At 47.3% G+C, this 20,306-nt stretch overlaps 1 protein-coding gene across 2 annotated transcripts in view; it reads right to left on the bottom strand.

The window, feature by feature from the left end:
* The window catches only part of sts (steroid sulfatase (microsomal), isozyme S), a 99,974-nt gene that overhangs the window by 76,065 nt on the left and 3,603 nt on the right, over positions 1-20,306 (bottom strand). For both annotated transcript variants that reach the window (XM_078222528.1, XM_078222529.1), the window contains exons 3-4: positions 11,089-11,210; positions 6,266-6,388 (exon numbers count right to left, since the gene is read on the bottom strand). In XM_078222528.1, coding sequence (XP_078078654.1) covers positions 6,266-6,388; positions 11,089-11,210 — 245 coding nt within the window. The remainder of the gene's footprint in view (positions 1-6,265; positions 6,389-11,088; positions 11,211-20,306) is intronic.

The raw sequence follows: 20,306 nt of genomic DNA, 5'->3' as shown, positions 1-20,306 counted from the left end.
AACAGGAACACTGGGTAAGCGTTCTCCAAGGCAGCCTTCATGACACACAACAGCGCAGAAAGGGGGTCGCTCAGCAGAGACTGATAGCCAAGTTCCGCACATGAGGACGGCCTCAACTGGGATCTTGGGTTCATGTCACACTATCTGTAACTCCCCACGACTTGCCTGGGCTTGCAAAATCTTACTCACTGTCCTGGCTGGAGACAATACACATCTCTTTAACCTGTGCTTAACCCTTTCTCCACTCACATTGTCTGTATCTTTAAGACTTGATTACCTGTAAGACTTGCATTCCAACCATTATCTTGTAAATTGAGTTTGTGTCTGTATATGCCCTGTTTGTGAACACAACTCCTCACTCACCTGAAGAAGGGGCCTGAGACTCCGAAAGCTTGTGCTGCCAAATAAACCTGTTGGACTTTAACCTGGTGTTGTGAGACTTCTTACTGTGTTTACCCCAGTCCAACACCAGCTTCTCCACATCATGTTTCTTGGCAGCAGGATCTTCTAGTTCCACTGCTGTCAATGTGATTTCCCATCGAGTCCACCCCACGTCTCCAGGAAGCCCATGGTGGGGGTGCACCATCAGCGGGACAGGAATATCCCACCGGTGGGAAGGGCAGGAAAATCCCGCACTATGCGCCCTATTTTACCATTGCGTCGCACCCCCTTTTCGGGCGCGAAAACATGGTAAAGTTGGGTGTGAGGCCATTAACGCGATCCGCGCCCACGTCCGCGCAGATGGCCACTTTACTGAAACCCGGGAACGGCGGCGATCCAATTCGTGCCTGAAACGGGCGCAACGGCGATTTAAATGTATTTGCATGTTTTTCAATTGAATTAATGAACTGCCTGCCCAACTTTATCAGCATTTCTCTCTTTATCACTGCGTTCGCCGATCCGGAATCGCACCAAAATGAACCTGCTGGATAAAAGTCTGAATCGGGTGCTCCAGCTGCTGAAGAGCGCATTCTGAGCTTCCAACGGCTCTCTGATTCAGATCAGTGGTGGGGGGGGGAGGAGGGAGGCTGGTCAGATCACTCTCTGGTTGTGGGGGGAGTGAGGCCAGATCGCTGTCTGCGGGGGGGGGGGCGAGGAGGGAGGTGGGTCAGATGTATCTCTGGTGGGGGGGCGGTGGGGGGGAGAGGCCCGATCGTTGTCTGGTGGCGGGGGGGGGGGGTTGATCGTTGTCTGGTGGTGGTGGTCGGTTGGGGGGGGGCGATTGTTTTCTGGTGGTGTGGGGGGAGGGCTGATTGTTGTCTGGTGGGGAGGAGGAGGTGGGTCAGATGTTCCTCTGGGGGGGGGGGGGGGGGGGGGGGTGGTGAGTGAGGCCAGACCATTCTCAGGGGTGCTGGGGGTGGGGGGGGGGGGGGGGAGAGAAGAGGGAGGGGGGTGAGATGTATTGCTGGTCGGGGTGGGGGGGGGGGGGAAAGCAGGGAGGCCCGATCGCTCACTGGTGGTGGGGGAGGGGTGTGGCAAATGGATCTCTGGTAGGGGGGAGGAGGCAGGGGGTCCGCTGCCATTCTGCGGGTGATCGGTGGGGGTGGGAAGGGGGCAGGGGTCGCGATCGGTCTCGGTAGCGGGCGGGGGGGGGGGGTGGGGAGGTGGTGGATAAGGGGGAGAGTGGTGTGTGTGCACCATCACTCCCACTTTTCGCTCCCGGGCTGCTTTCTCCGTTTTCTGTGGCCCGGGAGCGATCTGACACGGGAGCGGTGGGGGGGAGAGGCCCGATCGTTGTCTGGTGGCGGGGGGGGGAGGGTTGATCGTTGTCTGGTGGTGGTGGTCGGTGGGGGGGGGGGGGAGTTGTTTCAAATTTTTTTCGAACTGCGCATGCGCAGTTCAGAGCTCCGCCCGTTTCGGGCGTGCTAAGACCCACCCACAGCGTGAATGGGATTCCATAGAACCATAGAAAATTACAGCTCAGAAACAGGCCTTTTGGCCCTTCTTGTCTGTGCCGAACCATTCTTTGCCTTGAAGTAGGCCATTTTCCAAAGCCATATTTTTATTATCTCATCAATATTCACCTCATTAAACATATTCATTTATTGGACTGATTGGCACCATTCATAACGTGCCCACAATGCAGAGGGGAACACCCGAATGGACCCTCGTTTAAATCCCCCTCTGCACAGCTGAGAGACCTTTAATTCAAAGCCGATGGAACATCCTTATTCTGCCCAGCAACAGCACGAAGCCTCTGCACAGCTGAGACCTTTAATTCAAATTTGACAGAAGATCCTTATTCTGCCCAGCAACAGCACGAAGCTGCATTTTAAAAACGGCCCTTGGCCAGAAGATCGGGATATCTGCGAGTCAAGACCTGGAGTGGGTTATATGGCACAACTGTACTGTAAATAAAATATTATGGGAATAAAATGGCCAAGGCAGGCAAAGAAACTTAATAAACCAGGATAAAAAGAATAAAAGATTAGATTAAATCCCCCTACACACAGCAGGACAAAATGACATTAACACCTAATCTCGCAAGCATAGAATACAGACACAAACATTGGAGGTCGATTTAGATAAGGGGACACATAGAGAGGATAATGGGAAACACATTAAAACACCGGGGCAAGAAAAGACAGTCCCATTAACATGGACACACACCATACAGATGCAAATTGACAAAGTCTACCAGGGAACTTCCTGACCGGATAGGATACATATTCTTAGTGTTAATCTGTTCGAATCGAAACTGCCCGCCAAATCTTCAGGGCAGCAATTAAAGAATCCCGCCACTTTTTAAGTATTGTAAAAATGTATGAGCAAATGTTCCCGCTCGAATTTGGATTCCTATAAATATCCAGAGCGAATGTGTAACTGTTGAGATCAACGTGGCCAAGCCACTGTTTCTGAGCTGGCTACGGGGGTCTCCCTGGGATCACAGTAATTGTACAATAAAGAAAAACGCTTTGAACCTTGCCTTGAGACTCGACCTCCTTGAATGCACTGGTACAAGGGATTTTTCCCTACAACAGCCTAGTCCCACTTGCCTGCACTTGGACCATATCCCTCCACACCCCTCTCATCCATGAACCCGTCCAAGATTTTCTTAAATGTTAAAAGTGACCCCGCATTTACCACTTTATCCGGCAGCTCATTCCACACTCCCACCACTCTCTGCGTGAAGAAGGCCCCCCTAATATTCCCTTAAAACTTTTCTCCTTTCACCCTCAACCCATGCCCTCTGGTTTTTTTCTCCCCTAGTGGAAAAAGCCTGCTTGCATTCACTCTATCTATACCCATCAAAATCTTATACATCTCTGTCAAATCTCCCCTCATTCTTCTACGCTCCAGGGAATAAAGTCCCAATCTATTCAATCTCTCTCTGTAACTCAGCTTCTCAAGTCCCGGCAACATCCTTGTGAACCTTCTCTGCACTCTTTCAACCTTATTTACATCCTTCCTGTAACTAGGTGACCAAAACTGTACACAATACTCTAAATTCGGCCTCACCAATGCCTTATATAACCTTACCATAACACTCCATAACAACAAACGTTTGTTTGTTTCTTAAAGACTTGATTAGCTGTAAGTATTCGCATTCCAACCATTATTCATGTAAATTGAGTCTGTGTCTTTATATGCCCTGTTTGTGAACAGAATTCCCACTCACCTGAAGAAGGGGCTTGGAGCTCCGAAAGCTTGTGTGGCTTTTGCTACCAAATAAACCTGCTGGACTTTAACCTGGTGTTGTTAAACTTCTTACTGTGTTCTTCCATTGAGCCAGTGTCTAATCCAATTTACTACCTCCCCATGTATACCCAGCGACTGAACCTTCCTAACTAACCTCCCATGAGGGACCTTGTCAAAGGCCTTGCTGAAATCCAGGTAGACAACATCTGCCGCCTTCCCTTCATCCACTTTCCTGGTAACCTCCTCGAAAAACTCTAATAGATTGGTCAAACACGACCTACCACGCACAAAGCCATGTTGACTCTCCTTAATAAGTCCCTGTCTATCCAAATATTTGTAGATCCTATCTCTTATCACACCTTCCAATACCTTGCCCACCACCGACGTCAAACTTACTGGCCTATAATTTCCCGGATTTCTTTTGGAACCTTTTTTAAACAACGGAACAACATGAGCCACCCTCTAATCATCTGGCACCTCCCCTGTGAATACTGACATTTTAAATATGTCTGCCAGGGCCCCTGCAAGTTCAACACTAGGTCCGTGGGGATACCCTGTCCGGTCCTGGGGATTTATCCACTCTGATTTGCCTCAAGACACCAAGCACCTTCCCCCCTTTAATCTGTAAAGGTTCCATGACCTCCCTACCTGTTTGCCCTATTTCCGTAGACTCCATGCCTGTTTCCTCAGTAAATACGAACGTGAAAAAACCATTTAGTATCTTCCCCATCTTTTGGTTTTTCGCGATTTTTTTTTCAGGCTGAGTGCATATGGGGGGCGCCTGAAAGCAGATTTCCAAGTCGGATCTGAATTAAGCCCAGGTTCAGCACTTAGAATGAAAATGTAAAATCAGGCCCTATGTTTCTTACATTATAACAGTAACTACACTGCAAAGAAGTACTTCATTGGCTGTGAAACACCTTGAGGCATCCTGATATCTTATATAAAGATAATATTACTTCAGGTTTTAATGCTTTATCCAGTTAGAACTCATGTTGAATATCTTACTGTAAGGTTCTAATATTTACTGTTTGCACTCCTGCTACAGTGACATCTGAGAATCAAAATACATTTCAATGGAGCAACAAAGCCCGATCAACAATGCCATCTTTAACAGGCTAAGGTACTTCACAGAGGGTTATCAAGCTGAGCAAAGAAAATATTAGGACAGATGACCAAAATAGGGAGGCTTTCCGTGGGGCGGCACAGTGGCAAGCACTGCTGCCTCACAGCGCCAGGGACCCGGATTCCCGGCTTGGGTCACTGTCTGTGCAGAGTCTGCACGTTCTCCCCGTGTCTGCGTGGGTTTCCTCCGGGTGCTCTGGTTTCCTCTCACTCCAACGATCTGAGAGTTAGGTTTATTGGCCATGCTAAATTGTCCCTTAGTATCAGAATGATTATCGGGGTAACTAAATGGGGTTAAGGGGATAGGACCTGGGTGGGATTGTTGTCGGTGCAGCTTCGATGGGCTGAATGGCCTCCTTCTGCATTGTGGGGAATCTATGATTTCTATTTCTGGATCGTTTTAAAAAGGAGACAATTCAAAGCTTAGGGCCTAGATAATTGAAGGCATGGTTACCAATGGCTGAAGGATATAGATATGAAGGATATAGATATGAAGGATATAGGTATGAAGGATATAGATATGAAGGATATAGATATGAAGGATATAGATATGAAGGATATAGATATGAAGGATATAGATATGAAGGATATAGATATGAAGGATATAGATATGAAGGATATAGATATACATGGTTACCAAAGGCCAGAAGGATATAGATAGGCTGGAAATTTGGGTAAAGAAATGGCAGATGGAGTTCAATCCTGATAAATGCGAAGTGATGCATTTTGGTAGAACTAACGTAGGGGGGAGCTATATGATAAATGGCAGAACCATAAAGGGTGTAGATACGCAGAGGGACCTGGGTGTGCAAGTCCACAGATCTTTGAAGGTGAAGTCACAGGTGGAGAAGGTAATGAATAAGGCATATGGCATGCTTGCCTTTATAGGACGGGGCATAGAGTATAAAAGTTGGGGTCTGATGTTGCAGTTGTATAGAACGTTGGTTCGGCCGCATTTGGAATACTGCGCCCAGTTCTGGTCGCCACACTACCAGAAGGACGTGGAGGCTTTGGAGAGAGTGCAGAGGAGGTTTACCAGGATGTTGCCTGGTATGGAAGGGCTTAGTTACGAGGAGAGATTGGGTAAACTGGGGTTGTTCTCACTGGAAAGACGGAGGATGAGGGGGTGACCTAATAGAGGTGTATAAAATTATGAGAGGCATAGATAGGGTGGACGGTGGGAAGCTTTTTCCCACGTCGGTGGTGACGTTCTCGAGGGGTCATAGGTTCAAGGTGAGGGGGGGGAGGTTTAACACAGATATCAGAAGGACGTATTTTACACAGAGGGTGGTGGGGGCCTGGAATGCGCTGCCGGGCAAGGTGGTGGAGGCGGACACACTGGGAACATTTCAGACTTACCTAGATAGCCACATGAACGGAGTGGGAATGGAGGGATACAAAAGAATGGTCTAGTTTGGACCAGGGAGCGGCGCGGGCTTGGAGGGCCGAAAGGCCTGTTCCTGTGCTGTATTGTTCTTTGTTCTTGGCTGCTTTCTCTTACCAATGAGGCCAGTGGAATAGCCTTGCTCTTTCAACAGCTTGACGAAGGTTGTCTCATTTGTGGGAAGTCCACCTGACCCAGCTGCAAAAATGTAGACACCCATTCTTTGGAAGCTGGCCATTCCTAAAGAGAAGAGAACAGACTTTGCTCATCAGTTTTAAGGATGTGTGCATACTGAACATTTAACTTTGTGCATCTTTCAAGTCATTGTTCACAGTAGATTGGATGACATGCTGGTTTATGACAAGAACATTAAATACGATGTATGGTACTAAAGTGGGTCAACCACCTTATCCCAATTTAGGTCACAAGGTTGTAGCAAGAACAGTTGGAGACTTCCAAGTACCCTATTCCAAGTGGTCACATTCAAGTGCTTTTGACTACAGAATGGTCACTGAGTCCTTGCACAACCTTTCAAAGGGCAGACAGAAAAGTTCTTGACAGGGGAGGTCTTTTCCAATTGGAGGATCGGTTTGCAGGGTCATGGAAAATTAAGGATGTGATAGTGTCTTGGACCATCGCCCAAGTGTGTTCAGAAGTCAGAGAAGCATTTCCCAGAATATTTGCCCATCTCATCTCAGCAGACTGCTACATTACGCAGTGGTGCGCTTGAGAAGCTTGATCGTTCTTCCCCTTTTTCTTTTCACCTGCTGAGCCGTGTTTTTACCAGAGTGTTAATTAATCCTATTAAATCCCAGGGACGTCCATTTCCTCATTTCGATTTCAAGTACCCATCTTGTGGCTTGAAAAGATCATTTAGGATGATGCTCATGTGCAGCACTGCATTACTCAAGGTGCATTAATTGGAAGTCTTAAACCAAGGTCTGTTCAACTCATTAAGCTCACTTCAGTGATTCCCAAGATCATTCCAGGTGAAGGGTCCTCTGTATAACAGGTGCTGGCACGCTATTAACTGCTTTAGTTTATTGTGCAAAGTCTAAATCTATCCTGTTACACGTTTGATCTTTGAGAGCGACAATAAGGTGCGATATAAATCAAGGTCTTTGCTGTTTCTCTTTTTGGGAGGAGCGCGGAGGATTGCAGGTTAGAGGTAATAATATCTATGGCGACACATTAGCGGAGTTTGCATTAAATAGCGTTTCCTTGGAAAAAGATAAGTGTTCAGAAAAAGAAAACAGCTGTTAATGATAATTATAGGATGGAAATAAAAAGTTCCATTTAAAGTAATGGTCCAATGACTGAACTTGACTAAGGTGGAAATTGCCAGCCCAGTAAAGGCTAATGATAATTGATGGCACAGCGCATTCACTTAGGGCAGTGAATACAAATGAACACCGCAAATGGTATGTTATAGATGGACAAATTCTCAAAACAGCTGAACAAAACGCTTGCCAATTCAGAGTGTGCGAGCAAGCGAGGGCCGACACAACTGAGGATAGACTAATCTCAGCTGCCCAGCAGCTCAGTGAGTTTCTCCAGCAAGTAACTGAGTCAATGCATACAACACTCAATCTCTGGTCAGTGCCAAGTTGGAGAAACTCAAAATGTTTTTGTTTATTTATTAGTGTCACAAGTAAGGCTTACATTAACACTACAATGAAGTTACTGCGAAAATCCCCTAGCCGCCGCACTGAGGGAGAATTTAGCATGGGCAATGCACCTAACCAGCACGTCTTTCGGACTGTGGGAGGAAACCGGAGCACGCGGAGGAAACCGACCCAGACACGGGGAGAACGTGCAGACTCCGCACAGACAGTGACCCGAGCTGGGAATCGAACTGGGTCCCTGGCGCTGTGAGGCAGCAGTGCTAAACACTGTGCCACCGTGCCGTTACAACAAATTGGCCTCAGCATTTTGGGAGGAGGAAGGAGAGACGGGACTCTGGGTCTGTACTCGTTGGAGTTTAGAAGGATGAGGGGGGATCTTATTGAAACTTACAGGATACTGCGAGGCCTGGATAGAGTGGACGTGGAGAGGATGTTTCCACTAGTAGGAAAAACTAGAACCAGAGGGCACAACCTCAGACTAAACGGACGATCCTTTAAAACAGAGATGGGGGGGAAGTTCTTCAGCCAGAGAGTGGTGAATCTGTGGAACCCTTTGCCGCAGAAGGCTGTGGAGGGCAGGTCATTGAGTGTCTTTAAGACAGAGATAGATAGGTTCTTGATTAATAAGGGGATCAGGGGTTATGGGGAAAAGGCAGGAGAACGGGGATGAAAAAAATATCAGCCATGATTGAATGGCGGCGCAGACTCGATGGGCCGAGTGGCCTAATTCTGCTCCTATGTCTTATGGTCTTACAGAGAGAGAGAGAGAGAGACTAAGAGAGAAGAAACGTTGGCCAGGATTCTCATTGCTAGTTGGGCAGTCCTGGCAGAATGCAGTTATGGAAATCGGACTTGACCATTAATCATTGCCAACAGTCTCCTGCCAGTCAGACAATACAAAACACCCTTGGGTTCGATTTTGATCCAAGCAACTGACTTAATCACTGCCTCGCACGGAGCTGTCAGATGCAGAATAAAATCACAAAAGCTGCACATGAAGCAGATCCCTGGACCCATTAAACACGATGCGTTCCAAGCTATCATTGACAATCAAACTGCATTGTTGGGCAATTGTCACAAAACGTGTTAGCTGGTGAGTGAATGTGTAGCAGCCAAATGATCCAAACAAATCCTGCAGTACCATCAGCCCAGAGCTTGCTCAGTGTAGCATCCATACTGGTGACAAGGGTGGCAGGGAGCAACTGCATAACATGTATGCCCAGCACAATTGCCAACAATAATCTGCATCCAAATAACATCCTTAATACAGAAAGGCATGCCAAAGGGACGTTAGAGAGGTGTAAGCAGAGGAAATTAGGGCGGGGTTTTTATTGGCGAAGGCAGTACAAAAACATTTGAAGAGCGGCCAAAAGTCCTATCCAGCCCACCCACGATGATGCCCACCATTAACAAGGCAAGGGTTAGCACTGCTGCTTCACAGCTCCAGGCTCCTGGGTTTGATTCCCAGCTTGGGTCACTGTCTGTGTGGAGTTTGCACATTCTCCTCGTGTCTGCGTGGACTTCCTCCGGGTGCTCCGATTTCCTCCCACAGCCCAAAGATATGCGGGTTAGGTTGATTGGCCATGATAAATTGCCCGTTAGTGTCCTGGGATGTGTCGATTAGAGGGATTAGCAGGGTAAATGTGTGGGGTTACGTGAATAGGGCCTGGGGTGGGATTGCCGTCGGTGCAGACTCGATGGGCCGAATGGCCTCCTTCTGCACTGTAGGGATTCTGTGACTGGAAAAACTCAGCCACAGACACCCAGCCAAAGAACGAGGCCAAAAACTTGGTCAAAAACACAAGCTTTAAGCAGTCTTAAAGGAAAAGATGGAGGCAGACGGGCTTAGGGGGACAATTCCAGAGCTTAGCACTTAGAACATTTAAGGCATTGCCACCAACAGTGGGGAATAGGGATGGGGAGGATGCACAAGTAGCTAGTGCTGGAGCAACTACGGGTTCTGTGGGGGAAAGGGAGGGCAGTGGGTAGGGCTAGAGAAGGCTTGAGGGATGGAGCTGGACCCTAAAGATGTTTAAACACAAAATGAGCATGGACAAGGGTAACTCTAGAGGAACAGGAGTAACCGTAGTAAACTGTAGGGGTGGCACAGTGGTTAGCACTGATGCTTCATAGCGCCAGGGACCCGGATTCGATTCCCGGCCTGGGTGACTGCCTGTGTGGAGTTTGCACGTTCTCCCCGTGTCTGCGTGGGTTTCCTCCGGGTGCTCCGGTTTCCTTCCACAGTCCAAAGATGTGCGGGTTTGGTGCATTGGCCATGCTAAATTGCCCCTTAATGTTCTGGGATACATAGGTTAGAGGGCTTAGTGGGGTAAATATGTGGGGTGATAGAGATAGGGTCTGGGTGGGATTGTTGTCGGTGCAGACTCGATGGGCCGAATGGCCGCCTTCTGCACTGTAGGGATTCTATGAAACAAGGGTAAGAGTGAGTGGGATCTGATGAGAGAGAGAGAGGATATAGGTAGCAATGTTTTAGATAAAGTGATCATTGCAGAGAATGGGAGACCAGCCATCACAGCGTTGGAGTTGTCAAGAATGGAATTGACACAGGTAAGAATGAGTACTTCAGAAGGAGATGGGTGGAGCAGGGACAGGGACTGGTGATGTTACTGAGATGGAGGACCAGCGCTAAAGTACATTTGAGGAGAGTTCAAAGTTGGGCGGCACGGTAGCACAGTGGTTAGCACTGCTGCTTCACAGCTCCAGGGACCTGGGTTCGATTCCCGGTTTGGGTCACTGTCTGTGTGGAGTTTGCACATTCTCCTCGTGTCTGCGTGGGTTTCCTCCGGGTGCTCCGGTTTCCTCCCACAGTCCAAAGATGTGCGGGTTAGGTTGATTGGCCATGCTAAAAATAAAAATTGCCCTTAGTGTCCTGAGATGCGTAGGTTAGAGGGATTAGTGGGTAAATATATGGGGATCGGGCCTGGGTGGGATTGTGGTCGGTGCACACTCGATGGGCTGAATGGCCTCTTTCTGTACTGTAGGGTTTCTATGATTCTATGAAAGTTCTATTCACTCATCACCCCTGAGCTCGCTGACCTTTACTGGGTGCCAAGTAGACAAAGCTCCAGTTTTAAAACCTGCATCCTGGTTTTTAAGTCTCTCCATGGAGAAGGGGGCGAAAAGGGGGCGAGGGGGGGGGGGGGGGGGTGTGGCTGGGACTGGTGTAGTGGCAGCAGGGAAAAGTCTAACTATGGGCGCACGCCACACAAAAAATGCCTCACTCTCAGCAAGCTTTGCGTCAATGCTGCAGTGCTATTCCTTTGTTTATACTGCTTTAGATACAAGTGCACCTACCTGATCTGATGGGATACCTGCCCGTCAGAATAGCAGCTCTGCTTGGGGTGCATAGCGCGGCTGCAGCGATATGCTGTGTCATTGTTATTCCATCCTTTGCCAGGCTGTCTATGTGGGGTGTCCTGGAACAATGCACACAGAGGAGAAAAGTTTTGAAAAGTACAAAGATGAGAATGAAAGCTCACTGAATTCAATTCAATGACAGGAATGTTAAGTATTTAAGCTGCTTGGACAAAAAAATGCAACCTTGTGTGGTGCTATGTCTTGGGAGGTTCCAATGAAATCGAGTAAGCCACTAGCAATGCAGTGTTTGGTATGTCTATATCATTGCAACAATGCAACATCATCGTGCATTGTACAGCCATTTCCCTATTTTGGTATAAATGACACTTACTGTGGAAATGTTTTTCCTTCCCCGACTTTATCTGAACTATTGGTCACAATTTGGAATTGCGCAATGTGAGTGAAAACAGTCCGACCTCCGTTTGTGAACCAGAGGCTGGAGAAAATGAATGGGTCACTCAGTCCTTTCTCCTCCTTTCATTTTCCCAGATCATAAATGTCCCTGGTGTACTATTTCAGTTTTGATCCCATTTTCCACATCTCCGCATTCAGTCTGTCCTTTGCTGTCTCTGGTTACCCACTTCTCCTTACCTACATATCCCTCCGTCGTGAACATTGAGACTCTTTTAAGTGGCCAATTGCTAGTTTTTCAGATTTTACTGCACAAGCTGGTCTTTGGTAAGGGGGTCCCTTCTGCCCACTGGAGGCACCCTTTCCCACAAGGCTCCTTTAACCCCCTCTGGCCCCTTAAATTTGGCCACCTCATCCCCCTCGCTGGGGCCTGCCTCAAGTTCAGCATCCATACGAATCACAGAAACCCTACAGCGCAGAAGGAGGCCGTTTGGCCCATTGAACCCGCACCGACAACAAACCCACCCAAGCCCCGTCTTTGTAATCCAACGTATTTACCCTGTTAATCCCCCTGACACTAAGGGGCAATTTAGCATGGCCAATCCACCCAAATGGACACATCTTTGGACTGTGGGGGGAAACCGGAGCACCCAGAGGAAACCCACGCAGACACGGGCAGAACATGCAGACTCCACACAGACAGTGACCCAAGCCGGGAATCGAACCTGGGTCCCTGGTGCTGTGAGGCAGCGGTGCTAACCACAGTGCCACCGTGCCACCCACAAGCTTCTATTTTTTGCTGACTGCCTGTAATTCCAGCAGTGGCCACTGGCACAAGCCTGGCACTGCTGGGACTACAGAGTTGCTGGCCAATTGGATTGGTTGGCAGCTCTTTAGGGCAAGACTTCCTCCCCAGATGGGGGCAGGCACCTCAAACTTTGGCAATTAATGCGGGACATTCCCTGTCAACTCTTCAGGCAGCGGATGAGAAACTCCGCTATCTGATAAATCAGGTCCAGTGAATTATCTGATTGTGGTTAACTGCGCATTGAATACTCAGATTCTCCGCTTTTCTCCCTTTTACAGATTGGTGCTGGTGCTGTTTAATTAACTCGAACCTCTCCCAGTGCCTGTTGATGTTCTTTCCTAATTATTGTCTCCAAAAGATTGCCCACCGCTGACTTTAAACTAACCGGCCTATAATGATTTGGATTGTCCTTGGACCATTTCTTCACTAAGGGGTCACATTTGTCACTCTCCAATCCTCTGGCATTTAGCGGGTATTGAAAAATGATGGCAAACCCTTCCACTAACTCCACTCGTGCTTCACTTAGTAACCTGGGATGCAAGTCATCCAGCCCAGGTGACTTATCCACTCTAGACGTAGATTTTGATTTGATTTATTATTGTCACATGTATTAGTATGCAGTGAAAAGTATTGTTTCTTGCGCGCTATACAGACACAGCCTACTGTGCAAAGAGAAGGAAAGGAGAGAGTGCAGAATGTAGTGTACAGTCATAGCTAGGGTGTAGAGAAAGATCAACTTAATGCGAGGTAGGTCCATTCAAAGGTCTGATGGCAGCAGGGAAGAAGCTGTTCTTGAGACAGGGAAGAAGCTGTTCTTGAGACGGTTGCTACGTGATCTCAGATTTTTATATATTTTTCCCGACGGAAGAAAGTGGAAGAGAGAATGTCCGGGGTCCTTGATTATACTGGCTGCTTTTCCAAGGCAGCGGGAAGTGTAGACAGTGTCAATGGATGGGAGGCTGGTTTGCATGATGGACTGGGCTTCATTTATGACCCTTTGTAGTTTCTTGCGGTCTTGGACAGAGCAGGAGCCATACCAAGCTGTGATACAAAGAACAAAGAAAATTACAGCACAGGAACAGGCCCTACGGCCCTCCAAGCCTGCACCGACCATGCTGCCCGACTTAAATAAAACCCCCTACCCTTCCGGGGACCATATCCCTCTATTCCCATCCTATTCATGTACTTGTCAAGACGCCCCTTAAAAGTCACTACCGTATCTGCTTCCACTACCTCCCCTGGCAACGAGTTCCAGGCACCACTACTCTCTGTGTAAAACATCTGCCTCGTACATCTCCTTTAAACCTTGCCCCTCGCACCTTAAACCTATGCCCCTAACCAGAAAGAATGCTTTCTATGGTGCATCTGTGGAAGTTGGTGAGAGTTGTAGCGTACATGCCGAATTTCCTTAGTCTCCTGAGAAAGTAGAGGCATTGGTGGGCTTTCTTAACAGCCTGCTTTTCAATTTTCATCCCATGCATTACCTCTACGATCTCCGCTTCCACCAATATTTCGTCAGCTCCCTCTTCTTGAGTAAATACCAATACAAAGTACTCATTAAGCTTGCCCTGTGCCTCTAAGCATATTTCACCCTCCTCGTTGCTGATTGGACCCATTCCACCTCTTACTGCCCATGTTCTATTTATATGCCCGGAGAAGATCTTTGGTTTCCCTTTGATGCCGACTGCCATTCTATTCTCATTCACTCTTCGAATAGAAAAGAATCAAAGAATCACTTCAATGCAGGAGGCCACCATTCGCCCATCGAGTCTGCACCGACTCATCTTACCCAGGCCTACCCCCCTGCCCTATCCCTGTAACCCCACATATTTACCCCTCTAATTCCCCTAACCTACACATCTTGGGACACTAAGGCACAATTTAGCATGACCAATCCACCTAACCTGCATATCTTTGGTCTGTGGGAGGAAACCCACACAGACAAGGGGAGAACGTGCAGACTATGCACAGACAGTGACCCAAGGCTGGAATCGAACCCGGGTCCCTAGCGCTGTGAGGCAGCAGTGCTAACCACTGTGCCAGTATGATTTTCCTCTTCACTTCCTCTCCTCAGCAATTGCATTTGATCTGGTTCTTGCTTGAAGAATTCACCTGACATGTATCGTACACCCTATTTTTTGTTTCATTTTACTCTCTATCTCCCTCCTCATCAAAGGATCTCTGGCTTTGGTTCCCCTACTTTTAACCCCAGTTGGAATGTACCTAACCCACACCTCCTCCTTAAAAGATCACTCACTATTCAGTTACAATTTTTCATGCCAATCTCCATTACCTTGGGCTACATCCCCTCACTCTCCATTGATTTTAGCTCTCTTTCAATTTAGACACCCCACGTTAGATCGTTCCTTGACCTTCTGCATTACGAATCTAAACCTTAAGAGCCAAATTCACAGTGCCAGGGACCCGGATTCGATTCCCGGCTTGGGTCACTGTCTGTGTGGAGTTTGCACCTTCTCCCCGTGTCTGCGTGGGTTTCCTCTGGATGCTCCAGTTTCCTCCCACAGTCCGAAAGGCATGCTGGTTAGATGCATTGACCCGAACAAGCGGCGGACTGTGGCGACTAGGGGAATTTCACAACTTCATTGCAGTGTTAATGTAAGCCTTACTTGTGACTAATAAATAAACTTTAAAAATTCCCACTGAGGCAAGTGTTTTCAGCTACCTTGGCCCCAAGCTCTGGAATTGCCCCTCCCAGATAGATATATTTCTAATACAATAAGGGATAAGGGGATATGAGGAACAGGTGGGGAGAACAAAGAACAAAGAACAGTACAGCACAGGAAACAGGCCCTTCGGCCCTCCAAGCCTGTGCCGCTCCTTGGTCCAACTAGTATCCCTCCATTCCCAGGCTGCTCATATGAGCAGGTAAGTCTTACACGATGTCAGCGTGCCTGCCTCCACCACCCTACTTGGCAGCGCATTCCAGGCCCCCACCACCCTCTGTGTAAAAAAACGTCCCTCTGATGTCTGAGTTATACTTTGCCCCTCCCAGCTTGAGCCCGTGACCCCTCGTGATCGTCACCTCCGACCTGGGAAAAAGCTTCCCACTGTTCACCCTATCTATACCCTTCATAATCTTGTACACCTCTATTAGATCTCCCCTCATTCTCCGTCTTTCCAAGGAGAACAACCCCAGTCTACCCAATCTCTCCTCATAGCTAAGACCCTCCATACCAGGCAACATCCTGGTAAACCTTCTCTGCACTCTCTCCAATGCCTCCACGTCCTTCTGGTAGTGCGGCGACCAGAACTGGACGCAGTACTCCAAATGTGGCCTAACCAGCGTTCTATACAGCTGCAACATCAGACTCCAGCTTTTATACCCTATACCCCGTCCTATAAAGGCAAGCATACCATATGCCTTCTTCACCACCTTCTCCACCTGTGTTGCCACCTTCAAGGAGGTGGATTTGAGACCAGGGAGAGGTCAGCCATGATCTGATTGAATGGCGGAGCAGGCTCAAAGGGCTGAGTTTCTCTACCGCTGCTCCTAATTCCTATGTTCCTGTGTTCAAGCCTCATCACCACTGTCTCTTCCTTTAAGACTTTCCTTAAAACCCACCACTCCAAGTTTTACGTTGCTCATTCAATTCTGTTTGGTTCCTTGTTAAATTATATTTGATCGTCACTCCTGTGAGTTTTAGGGCAAATCCTCCATGATTAAAAAACCCAGAGATAAGGAAAATGGCCGACTGGTTGTCAGGCCACATGAATATGCAAGAGGCTGGGAATAACGAGAAGGTCGGGACTGGGATAATCTAATTAACAGGAAACAAAGGAGAAACCATGACCAGCAGGCAAGAAGTAAATGGCCCAGCAGCAAAGACAATTGAAACAGATCATTCCATCCACAGACAACATCAATGACTCATCTCACTGATGGGATTCCAATCAGGATGACTCAGAGAACATCTAAGAGACATTACAATGTCAATTAAGGGCGGTCCCGACAGTTCTGGCCTTTTGTCCCAGTCAATCAAAACTATTAATGATCAGAAGCTGTTTTTGTGTGAGAGAATCACTGCTTCAGGTTTTAAAAAGGGACAAGCAAGCTCTGGTCTCTCTCTTTACTCTTTGGACCAGCATAGCAGCACTCTTCTCCTGTTTCCTGCCTCTCGTTCGTCTCCAGCACGCAGCCCGAAACCCACTGAGCAATTCAAACTAGGATTGTGAGTATCCCGAGATCATCATAGTGGATGAGGCTTTGGGGAAAGGGGGGGCTTTTGCATGCACCTTTCATAGTTTAAGACACTGGTAAACTTGTGTAAAGTAAGCATTCCGTCGTGTCCGTTTTAGTATTCCTTCCATAGCTATAGTCTTATAGAGCATAAGGCAGTGTGTGTTGTTTTCCTGGTGTTTGGTGATTGACCTTGATGTTTTAATAAATATATATATATATATATATATATATATATATCTTTGACTTCCATTGGAGTCCGTTTTGATCTTTTCAATTTCTCACCAATGATCTCTGACTAAGTCACAATATAAATATTCCTTACCATAATTCCGGAGTCTAGAACTGAGGGTACCCTGGGCGCTTCGAAACCGCCCACTCAGGAAAGGCCGCCAGGTCGTGGATAGGCAGCAGTTTCCTTTTCTCTCTCTTGGGAGCGCTACTCTAGTGAAGTAGACGCAAGGTGGCTGTTGTTCCATCGGAGAGAGAGAGAGAATCACTCGGGCATTGGTGGGGTTTGGGTGACGGAGAACCAAACCTAAAATAAGCCCAGTGGAGTTAAAAAGAGGGATCCCGCTACACTCCTGTGAGCCACTTTGGGACATTTACATCAGTGAAGGTGTTGATAAACATTTCCACCTCTGCGGCCATCGCTGTATCAAGAGGATCAGCCAGCAAACCATGGCGCTGGGATCGGAACCACGTTAATCAGAGCTGACCCAAAATGGTCTCGGTATTGTCTCCTCCTATCCTGCAGGGGCACTGTTCCCTTTGCGCACCATTCAAGCATCAGAGTGCAATGGAGAAGCTTGTGGAGACATCCCAGTCACCAAGGTGGACATCACTGTTGAGTGGCAGTAGGCTGATGCGTGAGACTGAGATGAGCTGTAAAACAGTCTGTCTGTCTTTACAGATCCCACCACCCTATTCAAAGAAGAGTAGCAGAGTTCCCTCCATTGTCCTGAACAATGTTTATCCCTCAATATCACTCAAACAGATTATATGGTCAATAAGACATTGCTGGCTGTGTGTGTGTGTGTGTGGCGGGGGGGGGGGTGTTGATTTTCTAAGCGTAAATTGACTGCCACATCTCCTATATTACAACTACACCTGGGAACAAAAGTCACAAGCCCAGAGCCATGGGCGTCAGTTCGGTGTCTTGAACTAATATAGTTTGTTAACTGATGATGACATTGGCTGTAAAGTATTTTGGAAAATACCGCGGTTGTGAAAGGAGTTACATAAATGCAATTCCATTTGCTTAGCGGTGATTAATCTCACAAACACTCGCTGGAATCAGGGAGGAAGGAAGATTCCTGTCGGACCTGTCAGTTCAGTGTCAGCAGCTGTGTTTAGTAACACAGTGAGAGAGAGTCTTGCCAATATAGTAACTTCCTCCCACTCACAATATGCTGATAACTGAAACTGACGCTTCAAACAGCACTGATACCACAATTCAATTTTACCCACTCCCCCACAGCTATTTGTGCAAGACTGTACGTTTTGTTTTGAACTGCAATCCAAAAGAATTCACGATAAGATTGCGCAGACTCTTTCCTTTAACAACTTTGTTGCATTGAATGCAAGTGCTTCTCATTTCTGCCCAGCCTCTTGCCAACTTTGGATGCTCTTCTCCTGAAGGTGCCAGGCTCCTGCCACGCAGTGCCTTCAGTGGTGCCAATGGCCCTCCGGCGACAACCTTTTTGAAGTGTAGTTCCTGTTGTATTCATGCACAGCATGAATTGGCCCTTCACGCACTCGTGAACAGACTGCACCTCTGGAGCTCTCCTCTTCAATGCCTGCGTGAAATTTCAACCATTACCTTGGAACCCCCCCTAAAAACCTCTTGACAAGGGTGCATTCGAATGCAAACAATCCCAAAGGTTTTGAGATCTTGATCTGTGCTGAATCAATCACAGAAAGTTTATGGCACAGGAAGAGGCCACTTGGCTGATGGTGTCTGCACCAACCAAGAACCCCCCACCCCCCATCTCTTCCCCAAATGCATCACCTCACACTTCCCTGGGTTGGATTCCATTTTGCCACTTTACTGCCCAACTGACCAGTCCATTGATATCTTAATGTGGTCTATAGCTATCCTTCTCATTATCGAGTGAAAAAGTGGAAATGGTCGAGAGCTTCAAGTTTCTAGGTGATCAGATCACCAACAATCTTTTCTGGCCCCTCCACGCTGACGCTGTAGTTAAGAAAGCCCACCAATGAAAGTTGGAATGAACATGCCGAATTTTCTTCGCTTACTTTCTCAGGAAGTGAAGGAAATTCGGCATGTTCATTCCGACTTTCACCAGTTTTTATAGATGCACCATAGAAAGCATCCATTCCGGATGTATCACAACTTGGCATGGCTCCTGCTCTGCCCAAGACCACAAGAAACTACAAAGGGTTGTGAACGAAGCCCAGTCCACAATGCAAACCAGCCTCCCATCCATTAACTCTGTCTACACTTCCCGCTGCCTTGGAAAAGCAGCCAGCATAATTAAGGACCCCACGCACCCCAGACATACTCCCTTCCACCTTCTTCCGTCAAGAAGGAGATACAAAGGTCTGAGGTCACGGCCCAACCCACTCAAGAACAACTTCTTCCGTGCTGCCGTCAGACTTTTGAATGGACTTACCATATATTAAACTCATCTTTCTCTACACCCTATCTGTAAATCCAACACTTATTCTGCACCCTTTCCTTTCCTTCTCCCCTATGTACTGTATGAACAGTATGCTTGTCTGTATAGCGCGCAAGAAACAATACTTTTCACTGTATACCAATACACGTGGCAATAATAAATCAAAACAAAAAAATCAACCATGCGGCCAGTTTTGGCGTCTACTGCAAACATCATGATCATTCCCTCTACCTTTATGTCCAAATTATTAATATACATCACAAAAAGCAGGAAGTCTAGTATAGAATCCTGTAGAATCCACCTGGAAACAGCCTTCCAATGCCAACAATAACTCTGTTTCCTGCCACAGAGCCAATTCATGCTGTGCATGAATACAACAGGGACTACACTTCAATAAGGTTGTCAATGGTTTGAAAGCATTTTAATGGATCGTTTTTTTTTAATTGACAAGTTAAAGAGTCAAAGTTTTGGAGGGCAGGTATTTGGTTTGGTGGAATTGCAGCCACAATTGGATCGCCCATGACCTCACTGAATGGTGGAGCAAGCCCAAAGGGACAAATGGCCCACTCCTGCCCCTTACGTTGTTGGACGTCCAACCCTGACTGTCAGTATATTTCTTTCCTCTTTTACTGGCGCATACGGGCATATTTTAAGCTTTTAAGTTTAAAATGTATTGAGTGTTCTCTGGAGGTTTGGAGCCCTTCAGTTATTAGATGCCGAGAGATGCCCTATTCATGTGTTTGTACACATATGCATACATAAAGGGGAGGCGATGGCCTGGTGGTATTATCACTGCACTATTAAGCCAGAAACTCAGCTAATGTTCTGGGGACCTGGGTTCGAATCTCGCCACGGCAAATGGTGGAATTCGAATTGGATTTTTAAAAAAATCTGGAATTAAGAATCTACTGATGATCAGGGAACCATTGTCGATTGTCGAAAAAACCCATCTGGTTCACTAATGTCCTTTAGGGAAGGAAATCTGCTGTCCTTACCCGGTCTGGCCTACATCTGATTCCAGAACCAAGACAATGTGGTTGACTCTCAACTGCCCTCGGTAAACTAGGTATGGGCAATAAATGCTGGCCAGCCAGCGATGCCCATGTCCCACGAATGAATTAAAAAAATATGCGGATCATATGCGCATATACAAATC

The sequence above is a fragment of the Mustelus asterias genome, chromosome 10 (genome assembly GCF_964213995.1).
Source record: "Mustelus asterias chromosome 10, sMusAst1.hap1.1, whole genome shotgun sequence".
Taxonomy (NCBI): domain Eukaryota; kingdom Metazoa; phylum Chordata; class Chondrichthyes; order Carcharhiniformes; family Triakidae; genus Mustelus; species Mustelus asterias.
The sequence above is the reverse complement of the archived record's forward strand: the minus strand, read 5'-3'. Positions and strand labels throughout refer to the sequence as shown.